General features: G+C 32.8%; 4 protein-coding genes across 6 annotated transcripts; 1 reads left to right on the forward strand and 3 right to left on the reverse strand.

Moving 5' to 3' along the window:
- Positions 1-126: 126 nt before the first annotated feature.
- Positions 127-7895, reverse strand: LOC102654344 (glutamine-rich protein 2). The gene is made up of 11 exons (XM_026441396.1): positions 7746-7895; positions 7522-7635; positions 7311-7451; positions 6941-7114; positions 6550-6723; positions 5674-6040; positions 4996-5480; positions 4724-4843; positions 4346-4611; positions 3974-4256; positions 127-3684 (listed from the first exon to the last, which is right to left on the reverse strand). Exons 1-11 carry the CDS (start codon positions 7818-7820, stop codon positions 3364-3366), a joined length of 2520 nt encoding a protein of 839 aa, XP_026297181.1. The 5' UTR covers positions 7821-7895; the 3' UTR covers positions 127-3363.
- Positions 4912-5548, reverse strand: LOC107964600 (WASH complex subunit 2-like). Its single transcript, XM_016912669.2, has one exon. The coding sequence runs from the start codon at positions 5488-5490 to the stop codon at positions 4927-4929; it is 564 nt and encodes a 187-aa protein (XP_016768158.2). The 5' UTR covers positions 5491-5548; the 3' UTR covers positions 4912-4926.
- On the reverse strand, positions 5645-6042 carry LOC113218879. Its single transcript, XM_026441462.1, has one exon. The coding sequence runs from the start codon at positions 6029-6031 to the stop codon at positions 5663-5665; it is 369 nt and encodes a 122-aa protein (XP_026297247.1). The 5' UTR covers positions 6032-6042; the 3' UTR covers positions 5645-5662.
- A 1662-nt stretch (positions 7896-9557) lies between the features above and the next one.
- LOC100578421 lies at positions 9558-16602 on the forward strand. 3 transcript variants are annotated; one of them, XM_016912894.2, is made up of 5 exons: positions 9558-10019; positions 10095-10226; positions 14728-15853; positions 15965-16126; positions 16225-16347. In XM_016912894.2, exons 1-5 carry the CDS (start codon positions 9939-9941, stop codon positions 16233-16235), a joined length of 1512 nt encoding a protein of 503 aa, XP_016768383.1. In that variant the 5' UTR covers positions 9558-9938; the 3' UTR covers positions 16236-16347. The 3 variants fall into 3 exon arrangements, with proteins under 3 accessions (XP_016768383.1, XP_016768382.1, XP_003249845.1); XM_016912893.2 differs by having other exon boundaries at positions 15965-16602; XM_003249797.4 differs by lacking the exons at positions 9558-10019; positions 10095-10226 and adding an exon at positions 13766-14184 and having other exon boundaries at positions 15965-16602.
- The last annotated feature ends 291 nt before the right edge of the window (positions 16603-16893 follow it).

The following is a 16893-nucleotide window of genomic DNA, read 5'->3' on the forward strand; positions in this document are numbered from 1 at the left end:
AAATTTCGTGGAAGCACCGTGGAAGAGCTTTACAAAAAAAAAAAAAAAAAAAATGGTTGTTCCTTGTGCTCGTGGCGAAGCCACGAGTTTCTTGTAAGAAACTTATCAATGGGATCAGAGTTGTCGTATTATGCGATAATCTAGGAAGAGGTAATACGTGCTTTAGAATTAGATGTACACGTAGTTGGCCGTGCCACGTGGCCACTGCCGAAGAGCTGGAAGCCAAAGAAAAGAGTTAAGTCGCGTTTTTTCGTTCGTGCGAGGAAAGGCAGGGAGAAAGAGACGAAGGAATGAGACGAAGAATGGACGAAGTAACGTGGTTCCGTAACCGCGGTTCAAAGTTTGCCAAAGTTTACTGCTAATCGTCTGATCATTTAGTCGAGGTTTTTAGTTACCATTCGTCGCCATTGATAAGCGATTAGGCTCAGAAATTGATCTGACTGAGTTGCTTTACTTTTGATGATATCGAATAGAGAAACGAGGGAAGAATGGACGTGAACATGATGATGATGATGATAATGATGATGATATTTTTTCGTCCGGACTGACCGGTGAAGAAAAGTGAATAAAGATGATCGAGGTCAGCCAATCCGAACCATCGATGGCTCGTCACTCGAGTCATCCGTCCGACAGTCTCTTATTTTTGGGAGATTTTTGCGATAGGTGGCAACCGATACATATTTTTTCATGTGATATTGAATTTGTTACAGAGATAGCCTAGTTTCACCTGTGATCTGTTACTTAGTTCCCTTTATCCATTGTCTGTTGGTCGCTGTGTGCAATATTCTCGTACGTACGATTATGATAATACGATAATAATAATAATAATAATAATAATAATAATAATAATTAACAATAACGATAGCGTAATATAATAAAATTAACGATAACGATAATTTTTAAGTCGATATTGTAATTGGATAATCAGCAACGACGCGTTTTCTAACGAACGCGACACGAGAGACGTCCGTGGTGTTACAATAATTATTTCGAGATTAGGATTCGATTCGCATACGGTTGTGAACGAGTTTTCTTTCTTTCGTCGGTCAATTGAGTCTGTGGTGGCTAACGTAACCAAATATTTTATCGTACTTCTCGTCATCGATTAGACATAATCTAGAGAGACCACATCATACGTAGACGAGTGCCATGATGCCTGCAATTAGTCTTAGATTACGATTTTTCCAAAGTATTATTTATTTTTATCGTTAGATATATATTCCATTCCAATTTGTTGAAGTCGCGTGAATACGTGATACCAGTGTATTTATTTCATTAAGTCAATGTGCAAAGGAATAATTGTACCAAATGTATGTATATTTGGCACTCTCTACCATTTCCTTTTTCGATTAGGTTGAGTGTAATACATACACGTTGTACTTTAAGCTGCCAGTATTATTAACTGTAATCGATAATGCATATCCATGTTAATATTTAAGACATTATATTGTTCCCAACCCTTTTAATGGATGATTATCGAGGAGGGGGAAAGAAAGAAAAAAAAAAATAATAAGTATAATCTATCTGTACGTATATTTATTTGGCATTCTATTTATTGCATTGTGTCGTTATAAGCCAATGATCTTACTGTCATGATTCCGTGTATACCGTTGATTTTAAGATCATAGCGAGGTAATCTATGGTAATCTTATTATTATTATTATAGGTTAGGTATATTTAGCAGACGTAGATTAAAGGAAAAAAAAAAAAAAAGAACGCCGTTCACCAAAATGAATAAAAGGGGAGGAAAAAAAGAAAAAAAGAAAAAAAAAAAGAAAAAAAAAAGACAAAGAACAAGGCAGTCGTAAATTATGTGGTAGATACTTGTAGATACTTCCTGTACCTTGAAATTTATATGAAGTAGAAACTAGCTCCGAATGTATACATCATTACACGTATACACAAATATTGTATTATTATTACAGAAGAAACACTAGCGCATAGTCGTTTGTAGGAAGGTGAATGATCGAAGATGGGGAAATGATCGAATGGAGAATGGAAAATGGAGAACGAGTCCAATATTATTATAAAAGACTATTCGAGCGCTACACCCTTTAATGTAAACGGTTTTCGAACGGTGTGTGATGTGCAATAAACGAAGAGCGATCTAGTGTGGTCATTATGATGCGTGGTATTTTTGTTTCTAGCAGACCACCCATGTTCCAAATCGACTTCACTAGATAGTCTTGTGTACTCCGAAATTCCCTCTTAATAATAAAAACATTTAATAAAACAACAGTTTTTTGTTTTCCTAATCTATCGATCGTTTTGTTGATACATTTATTATATAAATCGTACGCGAGTAGAGAAAGAGAAGTAAAAATATGTCTTGGATTTCGATAATTCCATTTTCAAATTTCGATAATTTCAATATTTTTTTTTCTTATAGAAATTAATAAACAGATTTAGGATATGGTTTCTTCGATATTTTATATTTTTTACATCTTTATTATACTATAACCTTATATTATTCAGATGATCACAATTTGTTTCAGATAAGGTGATCAGAAAATTTTGAATCAATTGATTTCGTGGAAAATATGTATTTAGACGTTTATTATTCAGATTTTTTATTTAATCTTGGTCCCCGATCTCCTCGTCATCCGTGTAACGCATACCACGATCAGAAATCGATGCATCGATTGGACCAATAGACTCCTGATCGTCTCCCTCCGTTGCAGTTGTTTCTGCAAGCTATAAACGGAACGATTTAAATATTATTTTCATTTCTTAAACAATATATATGGATGAGAAAAACAATCTTCAAAGTATTTTGTCATGTTTCGTGAACGAGATATCAGATTAATATGCTAAATATTCTCATAGATAAAAGTTCAAGGCTACATACTAGAATAACAGTAATAGTGTATGATGTAAAGTATTCTATTTATCTTATTTTTCTTTGTGTCTATTATAAAATCCATTTTCTTTAAACTTTCCAATTTATTTACCTCTTCTATCACTTCTTTCGCCATTTCCCGAGATCTTCTCTTCGGCATGTTTCGTTTTCCCCCTTTCGAAATTATATCAGTGTTATTATAATTTGTTCAAAAGATGAATTATTTTTCGCGCGAAAATGTATTTTCATCTTTTTTTTTTTTAGAATGAACGTCTCTACTCCTTTCCATTGTTATAATATACATAAGAAAATAAAAAAATAACAGCAACGGAATATTTTATATTTAAATACACGTGTTCACATATAATAATAAGAAAATTGTTTTGAAAGGAAACAGAATAAAAATGTCTATTCGTTCTACTTGTGGTAGAAGACGTCATTTTCTCAGAACCCAGTTTATGCGGTGGTAGAGAGGAGTTCACGGAAATCGCCGACTGTCTGTCCTGAAATCCAATTATCTTCCATTATCTTTCGAAGCTGAAAAGTGCATAAATAACGATTACCGATGGCAAATCGCAATATGCAGGCCCGCAAACATCGATTTTTTCTGGCATACGTCGACTTTTGTACATTCTACCATCCGTTCCCTTTATCATCCCCTCCGTCAGCTGAATTATTTCCGGCCCCCATTGAGTGAGGAAATGACCCACTCGCATTACTCTCTGCTGTGGAGTCGTAATCGTGTGACTACCGCCGCAGTATCGATTGCACAGATGATCTCTGATAATTAAGAATGTTTTCAATGAAGTTAATTCAGTTTCACTTATTTTTTTTAATCCATTTTTCTTTTATAGAATCTTCTCCAATGAGTTATTAGAACTGTACGTTATATATATTTTTCACAACAATGTAAAAGTATGTTTTTAATTTGAAATTGGACTTTACATTGATGCAAAGAAAAAAGAAAATATTTAAGGAATTAGAAATATAATATGTATATAATATCTAAAAGAAAAGTCTGTGTTTCATTATTCAAAAATTTCCATTATCCAAAAGAAATTCATTTTTCCATCAACAATGAATTAAACACAGTTGATTCAAGAAAGAAAACTTGAATCTTAATCATTAGATATTCGAGATCATAGCAAGTGAAATCATACATACATACCTAGGAGTCTTTACAAGTGCCTCTGCTCTAGCACTCCTCTGTTTCTTTGCCTCCTCTTGAATAGCTGCCTCGAATTGAATCATATTTCTGCTATGGGGCAATTTCCTGTGCTGTTTTCTAACTTGATCCAACTCGTAGGTCAGATATGGCTTCATGCTTGTGGTGCATGGCAATGTTTCCACTTTAAATCTGGGAACTCCATCCATTCTCATGACCACATCCTTGTCACAGGATATGCATTGGACGTCCCTAGCGACGGATGGAAAAAAACAATTTGGAAATATACACCGTGTGTGCAACACTGAATAAACTTTCGATTTAGAAATTTTCTCCCTTACCTAAGCAACTTTTTCGTTCCAGCAGCCTCGATTTCCTCCCTCGCTTCCGCCACCTTCTTCAGCTTATCTTGAAGCACCTTCAGCCGCTGGTTCACGAACTCCTTCAACGGAGATATCTCGATCTTGTCTACTTTACCCTCGATCTCCTTTTGCACTTCGTCCAGAGCTTGTTGCAAGATCATTTCCTGTTGCCCTAATTTATTGATCGCGTCCTCGAGACCGTGAGCGAGATCATCGCAAGCCGCATCGAATTGATCGTAAGACACCTATATATATAACGAATAAATTTAATAAAGAAAAGAATCATCTTTCTCTTATTGCTCGAACAATTTTTATATTCGTTCGATTATTTTTAAAATTATAAAAATTTAGGAAAACCTTTCTGTGTATCGCCTGGGCATCAGCTTTCTCGGCAAGCGCCTCCTCCAGATCTTCTCTGTCAGCTTTAATCGTTTTCAAAAGTTCTACTTGCTCTAGTAACGCCTGGTAAGTCACAATGTTTGTTTAAAAATCATGGAATCAAAATTAAAAAAATATATATATATGCATTAAATATTACATAAACATACGTCGATAGAAAATTAATAAAGCAAATGAAAGAAAGAAAGGTTTTTTAAAATGATTAACAATAGACGATCAAAGATACTAACGCTGAAATGCATCTCGCGAGTTTCGCGTTCGTCGATCAGATTATCTGTAGTCTGGGTCAATTTCTCCACATCGCCTTGCATTTCCTGAACCTTGGACGCCAAGTTCTCGAGATTGGAAGCATCGACTATGTGTGTAGTCTCTACTTTCTCGTGCAAGTTCATCACATCCTTCTCTAATTTCGAGATTCGTCCTTTCACGGTCTCCAATTCCTCCGAATTTACCCCTTTTTCCTCTTTCGCTGGTTTTGGCGATTCTACAGAGGTTTCCTTAGGCGTTTCCCTAGGCGTTTCTTTAATTATTTCTTTAGGTGGTTCTTTATGTATTTCTTTAGGCGGTTCTTTAGGTTCTTTAGGTTCTTCTGCCACCGTCTCTTTTATTTCAGTCGCAACCTCTATTTTCTTCTTAGCTTCTTGCGCTACTTCTTCCAGCTGCTCCTTCAATGTTTGTATATTTCGATGTTTCCGATCCAGTCTAGTGCCGAATTCTACGAACATTAATGTATGTAAATAATCAATTACAGTGAATAATCCTGGTCATCGATTATTCTTGTCATTTATTAAATTTTCTTTGGAAAAATTCTTCGTTTGTCAAGAAATATTTTTATGTAAAATTGTAATTCGACGATTCATAAGATTGGGCAAGATTATTATATTATTTGATCGATTATTATTCGTTACCATCTTTTGTCTGGCTGAACTCGTCCTGTAATTCCTTCAAATTGTTCTTTATTTGATTAACCTCCTCCTGCAACGTAGCCACGTCTTTGTGCATCTCTTTTATATCTATTCCACCGAGGAGCTCGCTTAAGGAAATTCGTTGAGCAGCCGGTGGATGAGGCTCCTCTGCACCTTCTATTATCTCTTTCTCCATTTCTTCTTCCATCTCTCCGACATATTCGCTTGCGAGCACATGCAAATTCTTAACGACATTTTCCAAATTGTTTAAAGAGTTTTCCAAATGCGTTATCTTTTCTTCCAACTTTGATATCTCGGTTGTCGCTAGGCTTATGTCACCTTTCATCATATCTTGTACCATTTTCGTTAACTGAAAATTGAATATATATAGATATATATATGTGTGTGTGTATGTAATTCTCTTTGAGTTTTGTGAAAAGTGAAGAGATTTCGAAGAACGATTTTAACATTGAGAAGGATAGAAAATTTTATTTTGATTTATCTAAAATTTTATTTAATTATGCATGTTAGTAAGATTAAATAGTTTCTATCTTCTCTGTGATTTATGTGATACTATTATTATTATTATTATTATTATTATTATTATTATTATTATTATTATTATTATTGATTTAATTGAATTCCAGAAATTAATTTTAATTTTTTAATGGAGAGTCTGAAGAGTCTGGATTATTTTATTTACTTTATTTATTTCAATTGATGAATGAGATTGAATTTTTTCTAGAATTTGAAACGCGAATGAATTAATGGAGAATTATGCAAATTTTCGAATAATTACTTAAGATTGATTAAAAATCTATAATCGAATAAATTATATAAACAATGATTAAATAACGAATTGAAGCAATCAAGTTATACCTTATCAATACCTTGTTCACTAGCATCTAATCTTTTGGTGATGTTAATAATTTGCCAAACATCGGTCAAGGGATCCGTGATCTTGCCTTTTAAACGCTCGATGAGTTCTGGTGTCTTCGCTAATTCTTCCAACGCTTGGAACTGTTGCTGAAGATCGCTCATCTGTTCAGATATTTTGAACGAAATAACGAATAATCAATCGTAGAATTTTGTGGCCAATATTTTTCTATAAATTCTATTGTCACTATTTATTTCGCGTCAATGAGATAAGAAATGGGGGATGATAATGATTTTAGCAATTCGGCATTTTCGAATTTCGAGAAGAAAAGGAAAGGATGATAGGATAAAAAATAGATAATGAAGAAAGGATTATTTGAGTTTATATAAAGATTTTTTTTACATTTTGCTCGAGTTGTTTAAAAGCTAAAGCGCTGGGGATTGCACCATCGACGATCGGTTCGATGTAGATGATCGTTTGCACTTCTTCATCTTTTCCAGGACCAATTATTTGTTTCACACCCTCTGTCTTCTTTAAATCTTCATCCTTTTCTTCAGATTTATTAAAAAACAATTCGTTTAATTATTAATCTTAAATAGTTTTTTTTAAAGATTGAGTAATAACTTTCAAAATTGAATTTTACGATTTCAAAATGTATACGATTATCATTTCATTTTTCAAAAATTGAAATGATTCATTCTCATGAGGTATTGATTATAGTTTTGTCCTTTTTTTTTTTTTAATGTGATAAGATTAATACTCAAAATACTTTCTTACCTTCAATCACATCCACTCTTACACCTACTTCGGGACGAACTCGTTTTTGCTCTACATCTTTGTCATCGATAATACTATATTCTTGAAGATAAAGCGAAGGACCCTCTTGTAGAGAACTTACCAATGTCTACGAGTACATATTCAATCAAAATTTCATAATATATATATATATTTTTAAATTAAGAGAACTATTTTACCTTGATTCTTTTAGCATCGTCACCGCGATACTCGACCTTAGTCGATTTTAAATTTATATGATGCAGTAGAATATGAAGAAAGTTATGAAGGATATTTAAATTTACTGCTCCAACCTAAACGCGAACGTAAAACGACGTACCTGTCGTTAAAGTAATTCTTATCTCTCATTTCGTGATTAAATTATTTTGCATATATAAGGAGAGAGGAAAATAATTCTGTTTACTTCTGGAGTCCCCAATGCTAAATCTAACATTTGAGGTAAAGAAACTTGTAGACTGGCCACATCATTCGCCGTCATTTTTCTTCACCCTAGCAATTTTTCAAAATATTCATAAAAAAGAAACATAATAAAGATGTGTTTTTGATTTTACGGTAACCCTTCTTCTAATTCTATCTTTTAAATGTCATATAAACATATCATTGTGATATTGACGATTTTCATTTATTTTCTTGTAAATATCCTATGTAAAATCGTAGAAAAATAGGCAAAAAAAATAAATAATGAAGAAAAAATCGAAATAGTGTAAAAATCGTACAGCCTGCGCCATCTGCGGACTATAGTAGAAACTAATATAGACAAAGAGAGTAAATAGGAAAAGAAGGACAGAAAATAGTGAGAATTGCTCCGACAGATGGCGCCACACGACGGGACTGATCTTTACCGCCATCTCGTGGCGAAAAATTGAAACATTATTTCAGTTAAATATACGTATATATCTTATATACTTTTATTTTCTTTGCTTCTATGAATGGCCTCCAGGTGGCAGCACATGACGGGTCAGACCTTCACCGCCATCTCGTGGCGAAAAATTGAAACATTCTTTTAGTTAAATATACGTATATACTTATATACTTTTATATTCTTTGCTTCTATGAATGGCCTCCAGGTGGCAGCACATGACGGGACTGTTCTTTACCGCCATCTCGTGGCAAAAAATTGAAACATTCTTTCATTTATATTAGCATATACTTATATCTTATATATTTTAATTTTCTCCTTTAACTCTAAATATATGTTTAAGAATATATTACAGTGATATAGTATTTTAATATTTTCAGGGTATAGAATTAAAAGAATCGACTATTATCTATTTTATAGTTTATAGCTATCAATATTTATGGTTTATTTTTCTATTTCGAAATTACTTCTATAAATGATTACTAGATGGCAGCACACGACGGGACTGATCTTTACCGCCATCTCGTGGCGAAAAATCGAAACATTCTTTCATTTATATTAGCAAATGCATATATCGTATAAACGTTAATTTTCTTTTTTAATTCTAAATATATGTTTAAAAATATATTACAGTGATATAGTATTTTAATATTTTCAAGGTATAGAATCAAAAGAATCGACTCTTATGTCTATTTTATAGTTTATAGCTATCAATATTTATTCTTTATTTTTCTATTTCGAAATTACTTCTATAAATGACCACTAGATGGCAGCACACGACGGGACTGATGTTTACCGCCATCTCGTGGCGGAAAATCGAAACATTCTTTCATTTATATTAGCAAATGCATATATCTTATAAACCTTAATTTTCTTTTTTAATTCTAAATATATGTTTAAAAATATATTACAGTGGTATAGTATTTTAATATTTTCAAGGTATAGAATCAATAGAATCGACTATTACGTCTATTTTATAGTTTATAGCTATCAATATTTATGCTTTATTTTTCTATTTCGAAATTATTTCTATAAATGACCATTAGATGGCAGTACATGACGGGACTGATGTTTACCGCCATCTCGTGGCGGAAAATCGAAACATTCTTTCATTTATATTAGCAAATGCATATATCTTATAAACCTTAATTTTCTTTTTTAATTCTAAATATATATTTAAGAATATATTACAGTGATATAGTATTTTAATATTTTCAGGATATAGAAGGAAAAGAATCGATTATTACGTCTATTTTATAAAGGATGTCCCAAAATTAACGCAAGATTCGAATTTGCCGCCATTTTTGCATTAAGTTGTTGGCAACCCTGAAAAAAGAACAGTTTGAAAGTTTAGGATTAGTAAAAATGGAGTGTTATACGATACAAGAACGTGTCTTCATTATTGAATAATATTTTAAAAATATTTAAAGTTTGGCAACCGCAGTTCGAAAATTTTATACAAAATGTGGTAAAAGTAGTGTTTTAACCTCGTCTGTGAAAAGATTAATTGAAAAATTCGTGGAAACTGGATGAATTGGAGACGCTAAACACATCGGTCGTCCAAAAACAAGTCGTTCAAATGTCAATATTGAAGCAGAGCTTGAGAATTGGTGAAAATCAAGAACCACCTTTTTTGAGAATGAAGCTGATCAAACAGCAACTGTTAATGGTGCTTGAAATTGCGATATTATAATACATTTCTTTCTATCGAAATTGGATGATATTGATGTGGTCAATATGTGGTTTCAACAAGACGATGCCATATGCCATACAGCCAATGAAACAATTCAATTACTGCAGGAGATATTTCCTTGTCCTGTACTCTCTCGTTTCGGTGATCAGAATTGGCCTCCTAGATCATGTGATTTAACACTATTAGATTTCTTTTTATAGGGTTATTTGAAGTCAAAGGTCTATGTCAACAATCCTACAACCACACGTGCATTACAAGAGGAAATTAAACGCTGCATCAACGAAATTCAGCCACAATTGTGCAGAAAGATCATGAAAAATTTTGACGAAAGGGTATGTATATGCCACGAAAGCCGTGAAAGCCATTTGCCTGATTCGTTATTCCATAAATAACCCTATCCTATGTATTTTATGATTCACTTAAAAAATAAATATGTAAAGACTAAAAACGCTCCTTTATATTTAATTCAAATCTTGCGTTAATTTTAGGATCCTTTAGTTTATAGCTATCAATATTTATTCTTTATTTTTCTAATTCGAAATTACTTCTATGAATGACCACTAGATGACAGCACACGACGGGACTGATCTTTACCGCCATCTCGTGGCGAAAAATCGAAACATTCTTTCATTTATATTAGCATATGCATATATCTTATAAACGATAATTTTCTTTTTTAATTCTAAATATATGTTTAAGAATATATTACAGTGATGTTGTATTTTAATATTTTCTGGATATAGAAGGAAAAGAATCGATTATTACGTCTATTTTATAAAGGGTGTCCCAAAATTAACGCAAGATTCGAATTTGCCGCCATTTTGGCATTAAGTTGTTGGCAACCCTGAAAAAGAACAGTTTGAAAATTTAGTAAAAATGGAGTGTTATACGATACAACGTGTCTTCATTATTGAATAATATTTTAAAAATAATTAAAGTTTGGCAGCCGCAGTTCGAAAATTTTAGACGAAATGTGGTGAAAGTAGTGTTTTAACCTCGTCAACTGTGAATAGATTAATTGAAAAATTCGTGGAGACTGGATCAGTTGGAAACGCTAAACACACCGGTCGTCCAAAAACAAGCCGTTCAAATATCAATATTAAAACAATGCGTGAGAGTGATGAAAACTCAGGAACATCAATTCGGCGTCGTGGACAAGAATATACAAATTTCAAGAAGCTCTCTACAGCATATATTCACGAAAGATTTGTGTCTTTATGCTTACAAAATTCAATTAACACAACTGAAGCCTAATGACCTTGAACAGCGAAGAAAGTTCGTGGAATGGATTATTAACCACGCATAATTAGCGAAAAACAAATGCTTCCACAATGTGTTACTATTTGGTGCAGATTTTGGGCAGGAGGCATTATCGGACCATACTTTTTTGAGAATAAGGCTAGTCAAGCAGCAACTATTACTGGTGCTTGATATCGCGACAAGATAACACAGTTCTTTCTGCTGAAATTGGATGATATTGTAATTAATGTGTGGTTTCAACAAGACAATGCCACATGCCGTATAGTCAAATAAGTATAGTCAATAAAACAATTCAATTATTGCACAAGATATTTCCTTGTCGTGTACTCTCTCGTTTCTGTGATCAGAATTGGCCCCCTAGATTATATGATTTAACACTATTAGATTTCTTTTCATAGGGTTATTTGAAGTCAAAGGTTTCTGTCAACAATCCCACAATCACATATGCATTACAAAAGGAAATTAAATGCTGCATCAACGAAATTCAGTCACAATTGTTAGAAAGATTATGAAAAATTTTGACGAAAGGGTACGTATATGTCAGCAAAGCCGTGGAGGCCATTTGCCCAATGTGTTATTTCATAAATAACTCTATCCTATGTATTTTATGATTCACTTAAAAAATAAATATCTAAAGACTAAAAACTCTCTTTTATATTTAATTCAAATCTTGCGTTAATTTTGGGATATCAAAATTTTAGTTTATAGCTATCAATGTTCATATTTTATAATTCTATTTCTAAATTGTTTTGTATAGAATCAAAAGAATCGACTATTATGTCTATTTTATAGTTTATAGTTTATATATAGTTTTATAGTTTATATATATATATATATTTTATATATATTCATCATATTTTATAGTTTTTATATATATATATATATATATGATATATATATTATATATATATTATATATGTTCATATTTATGCTTTATAATTTTATTTCTAAATTGCTTCTATGAATAGCCACAAGATGACACGACATAACATGACTGATCTTTACCGCCATCTCGTGGCGAAAAATCGAAACTTTCTTTCATTTATATTAACATATAGGTATATCTTTCATACTTTTATTTTCTTCTTTAATTCTAAATAAATATTTGAGAATATATTACAGTGATATAATATTTTAATATTTGTAGGGCATAGAATTAAAAAAATCGACTATTACGTCTATTTCATAGTTTATAACTATCAATCCTTATGCTTTATTATTCTATTTTTAAATTGCTTCTCTAAATGGCTATCAGATGGCACCATATAAGGTGACTGATTTTTACCGCCATCTCATGGCGAAAAATCAAAATTTTCATTTATATAGTATATATGTATATGTTTATTCTATCGTTATAGTTATCAATTCCTAATGCTTTATTTTTGTATACTGGATTACTTCTACGAATGAAATACAGATGGCACCACTTTGTTCATTGATCTATACTGCCATCTCGTGGTCGGTAATAGAAATTTTCCTTTTCCTTGCTTTAAATTTGAAAATATGTAATCTTTATAAATTTTATTTTTTAAATATAAAATAATACCTTTAAAAATTGATAAAATATTGAAGTTATAGAATAACTTTAAACATTTTTTACGATCATTTTCTTAAAAATTTGAAATTTTCAAAATTATATAAAACTTATTCTCAGTAACAAGTTATAAATGTTCTGTAAATCTAATCTTTGATGAAAGAACAATTAGAAAATTACTTCTGATATTAATTATTTTAATTTTTCCCATCGTATTCTTTTTTTTTTAAATTTTCTAAAGAACAAGCCATCCAATTTATCATCAAAAACTGGAAGTCTGAAACAAAGAAACGTTTGTCATCGTGAAAAATGCAACAACCGTTCACTTTTAATATTAACGCGTTTCGTTCACAATAACTTCTGTCCTGTGTTGCGTTACCGTCGTGTCGTATTAATGAAACAATAATTTATCGTGTTCCATTCTTTGCATAGTAAAACCGTTTATCTGACCATACGTGACAGGTGGTTCCTATCGCGGAATAGAAACAAATTCACGATCAAAACGCAGATTAGTTCGCGATGTACATATTTTACCCGGCACACGGTATGACATTGTCTCGTTTGCAATGTCTATCCGGCATGGACAACGTGTGCATCGATCGCCAATATTTATATCGTCGATACGGAGAACGATTAATTCCGTTTTATCGATATCGTTGGTTATATAGATTTTCCTAAAGTCTTGATGTTAATCAAAAGTTTATATTATAGGCATTATAAGATTATGTATAATGACAGTTATTGAAATTATTATGAAATTAGTATTAGATAGTATTAAATATATTTTTTAAATAAGAGGATTATAATATATTAAGAAAAATAATTTAAGAATAAAAATAAATTTAAAATAAATGTTGACAATTAATTGATATGCATTAATATAAGCGAATCTGAATCTTTAAATTCTATTCTATCTTCTTCTTTTTATTTCTTCTTTCTTAATCGATTTATATGTATATATATATTTCTAATTATTATTCTATTCTACACTAAAAAGAAAAAAGAATATCAATATGCTTATCATTATATTTATTCAATACTTGTGTATCATTAAAATTACAAAGAAAATAACAAAAATAATAGAACATAACGAAAAGGTAAGTTAATTTGATAATTATACAAATAAATTTTTAAATCCATTTGACACATAATTTTCTCATATTGCACACACATAAATCCGACCTGAATTATGTTTGTATTTCAATATTTGATCGGCGAATCAAATGTTTAATCATAGGCAATCTCAATTTTCTTAGACGATATCCCAGTATTTGTATTTATAGTAAAGTCTCCAACATATGTTCGACACCAGAAGTTTCTTGATCATGATTTCTGTATGATTCAGTCGTATGCCAGGTGTAAGACACGTAACACCGACCCCTGTGCATCATGAATTCTCTTTAATTTTTTATCTTTCGGTTTCTTCCCTGCCTCGTCGCGATTAGAGACAGTGAAACATGAATTCTACAAAGTGGAATCTTGTCTCGATGGTGATAGTGAGTAAAATCGATATTCCTTCCTTTGTGAAATCCTCGTTCTGTGATTAACATTGCAACAATTTTAAACACGACATTATATTATGTTCCGTATCTTTTAATTCAATCTGTTCGTCGTATTCAATTGAAACACAAGCGGTAAAATTAGACATATTCCGATCTTTTCCATTAAATTCCTTTCCTTACATTGATCACCTTTATAATATAAAAATCTACCTCTTTTTTGCATTCTATAATTTGCTTACTTTTTAAAATTTATTCATTTCTACAACACATCAATTTTAATTTTCCAAATTCCAATAACTCCTCCATTTCTCTCTTCTTTTATTACTCCTATACTTCCATTCACGAATTTCGAAATTTTCCCATTTTTCTTTCATCACAACGTGCAAACACACACTATAATTCAAAAATCTACCCTCAAAGCATACATATCGGTTTTGAGATAGCTTCGTCGCAGATAAAACTAGAAAAAAAAAAAAAGGATTTCGCACAGTTCAACTATACCAACACTGTTATAAATATAATTCGCTCTTTGCACAGTTCTCATTGATCTCCATGGGAATACAATCGTCATCGAAGCAAACCGGCCAAGCAAAGATACGATCCCAAAAACGTCACATCTCCGATCACTCGTTCAACGAGCCGTTCTACTGGGAGCACATCATCCGGGAATTCGTGTTCAGAACGATCTCACCGCCCCCAACCGGCAACTATCACCTCTACAGACGTGTCTTGGAGGCGCCATTTTACAACGGTCCCTTCCCAATCGCGCCGAGCGACGCAACTAACGTTGTTCTCTCTCGTGGCGATGTTTATCACTTGCCAAGCGGCCACTGGCTCTTCTGCCAGCAGGGATGCACCGAATGCGGCCTGTGCAACGATCATACCCACGCCACTGTCAAGTGGGTGCTCCGTAGAATCAAGAGAATCTCGTCGCACGGTGGCACGAGACACGATCTTCAAGTGACGATCGTGCCTCAGATAGACGGCAGCTATCACATGAGGAGCTTGTGGCCCCAGTCGTACGTCTACGTGACGTCGCAGGGCGAGCAGGATATATACCTGAACGACAAGCATAATTATCGCAACGATGCGAGCGCTTACGCGACCGTCGAGAACGATTCTTCGGGGGAGCAGAAGAAGATTAAGCAGTTTTGGATATACGCCGATAAAAATTCGTTGCCCGAGAAACGAATCGTCGTGGAGACGAGCGACAATCGAGGCGACCATGTTTCCACCAAACGTGTCCCGGAAAACGTGACCAGGGGCCAGAGTGTGGAGAGCACGAGCCCGATGCCCAGGAAAGAGGACGAGGAGAGGATTGATCTGAAGAACGTTAAGAGGCAACGGTCGGAAACGATGCAGCCAAGTTCGAATGGCTCCTCGACGGATGTTAGATCGAAGGAAACTGGAGGCAGGACGAAGCAATTGATACCCAGGTTGATACTTGGAACTGACCAGATGGGGCAGAAACATTTGGTTCACGTGGTACCGGCCGATGCAACCGCCAACACGAGTTTGATAAACTCTGTGATGTCCAATGTTTTGAACTCGTCTGGTCAGAATAGGACTGCCTATCAACGAATATTGCGTAGGATATTGGATTCTTTGAATAATAATAGACGGTCTATCGAAAGATTCCTTGAACTTCCAATGATGTCGACAGGTGAATTCAGTTCTTTTTGATCATTAAGAATTAGATATAGATAGGAACTTGAGACTAATTTTATGGAATTTTTTTCTTTTTTTTTTTTTTTTTTCTTTTCCTTTTTTTTAGAGAAATCGAATCAACACCAAAATGAACACCAGGAACAGGAGACGAGAAGTAATCTTCCAGGATTGCAAGGACAAGCAAATCATCCTTATACAATTCACAATAATAGGAATGAGTCTTCGTTTCAGAAACGATGGCCTTATACTTTAAATTGGAATAAACAACGTAGGATGTCTAACAATGATACATTTGTTAATAATTTTATAAACAATACTCACAATATTGGTCATAATTTCAATAACACTTACATTCTATTTCCTAAGGTACAGAATAACGATGCAGTAAATAAGACTGCATCTAATAATCTTCCTTCTAAATTAATCGAAGAAAATAATTATAAGAACAATACGATTCATCGTAACTTCAAGATGAATAATGTTACACGAAATAACCAAGAATATAACAATAGCGTATTTTTACCTCGTAAATATAAAATATTAGTAACTACTGACTCGACCACGAAATCTGACGAAATCATGGATCATTTGCAACCAAAGTAATTATATAACTTCTGCGGATTGAAATATTTAATCGAATAGCAGAAGTTCGATACCTGTTAATTTAAAAAAAAGAAATTCAATTTTAATACTCTAACCAATGCCATTGTATAAAAACTCGAAATATAAATTTATTTTTATTATTCCAACTAACAAATAAATATCTATTGATTGATTTTATCGATATTATGGATTATTGATGTTTATTAATTAAACTAATTTTTTTTTCTTTTTTTAGAAAAATGGACAACCGTTATTAACCCTTCAAATTAATCCTCCACTTTCGTTTATTTATTTATTCTTTTCAACGACTCTACCACTCTGCCAATAAACACCCAACACATTTTCACTCTTTTCAAAACTCTATCCACACGTTATCCACCAAACCTGAATCCATCTAATAACTCTGGCAAAATCATCCAAACGATACCCTCT

This window comes from Apis mellifera, linkage group LG6 (assembly GCF_003254395.2).
Source record: "Apis mellifera strain DH4 linkage group LG6, Amel_HAv3.1, whole genome shotgun sequence".
Classification (NCBI taxonomy): domain Eukaryota; kingdom Metazoa; phylum Arthropoda; class Insecta; order Hymenoptera; family Apidae; genus Apis; species Apis mellifera.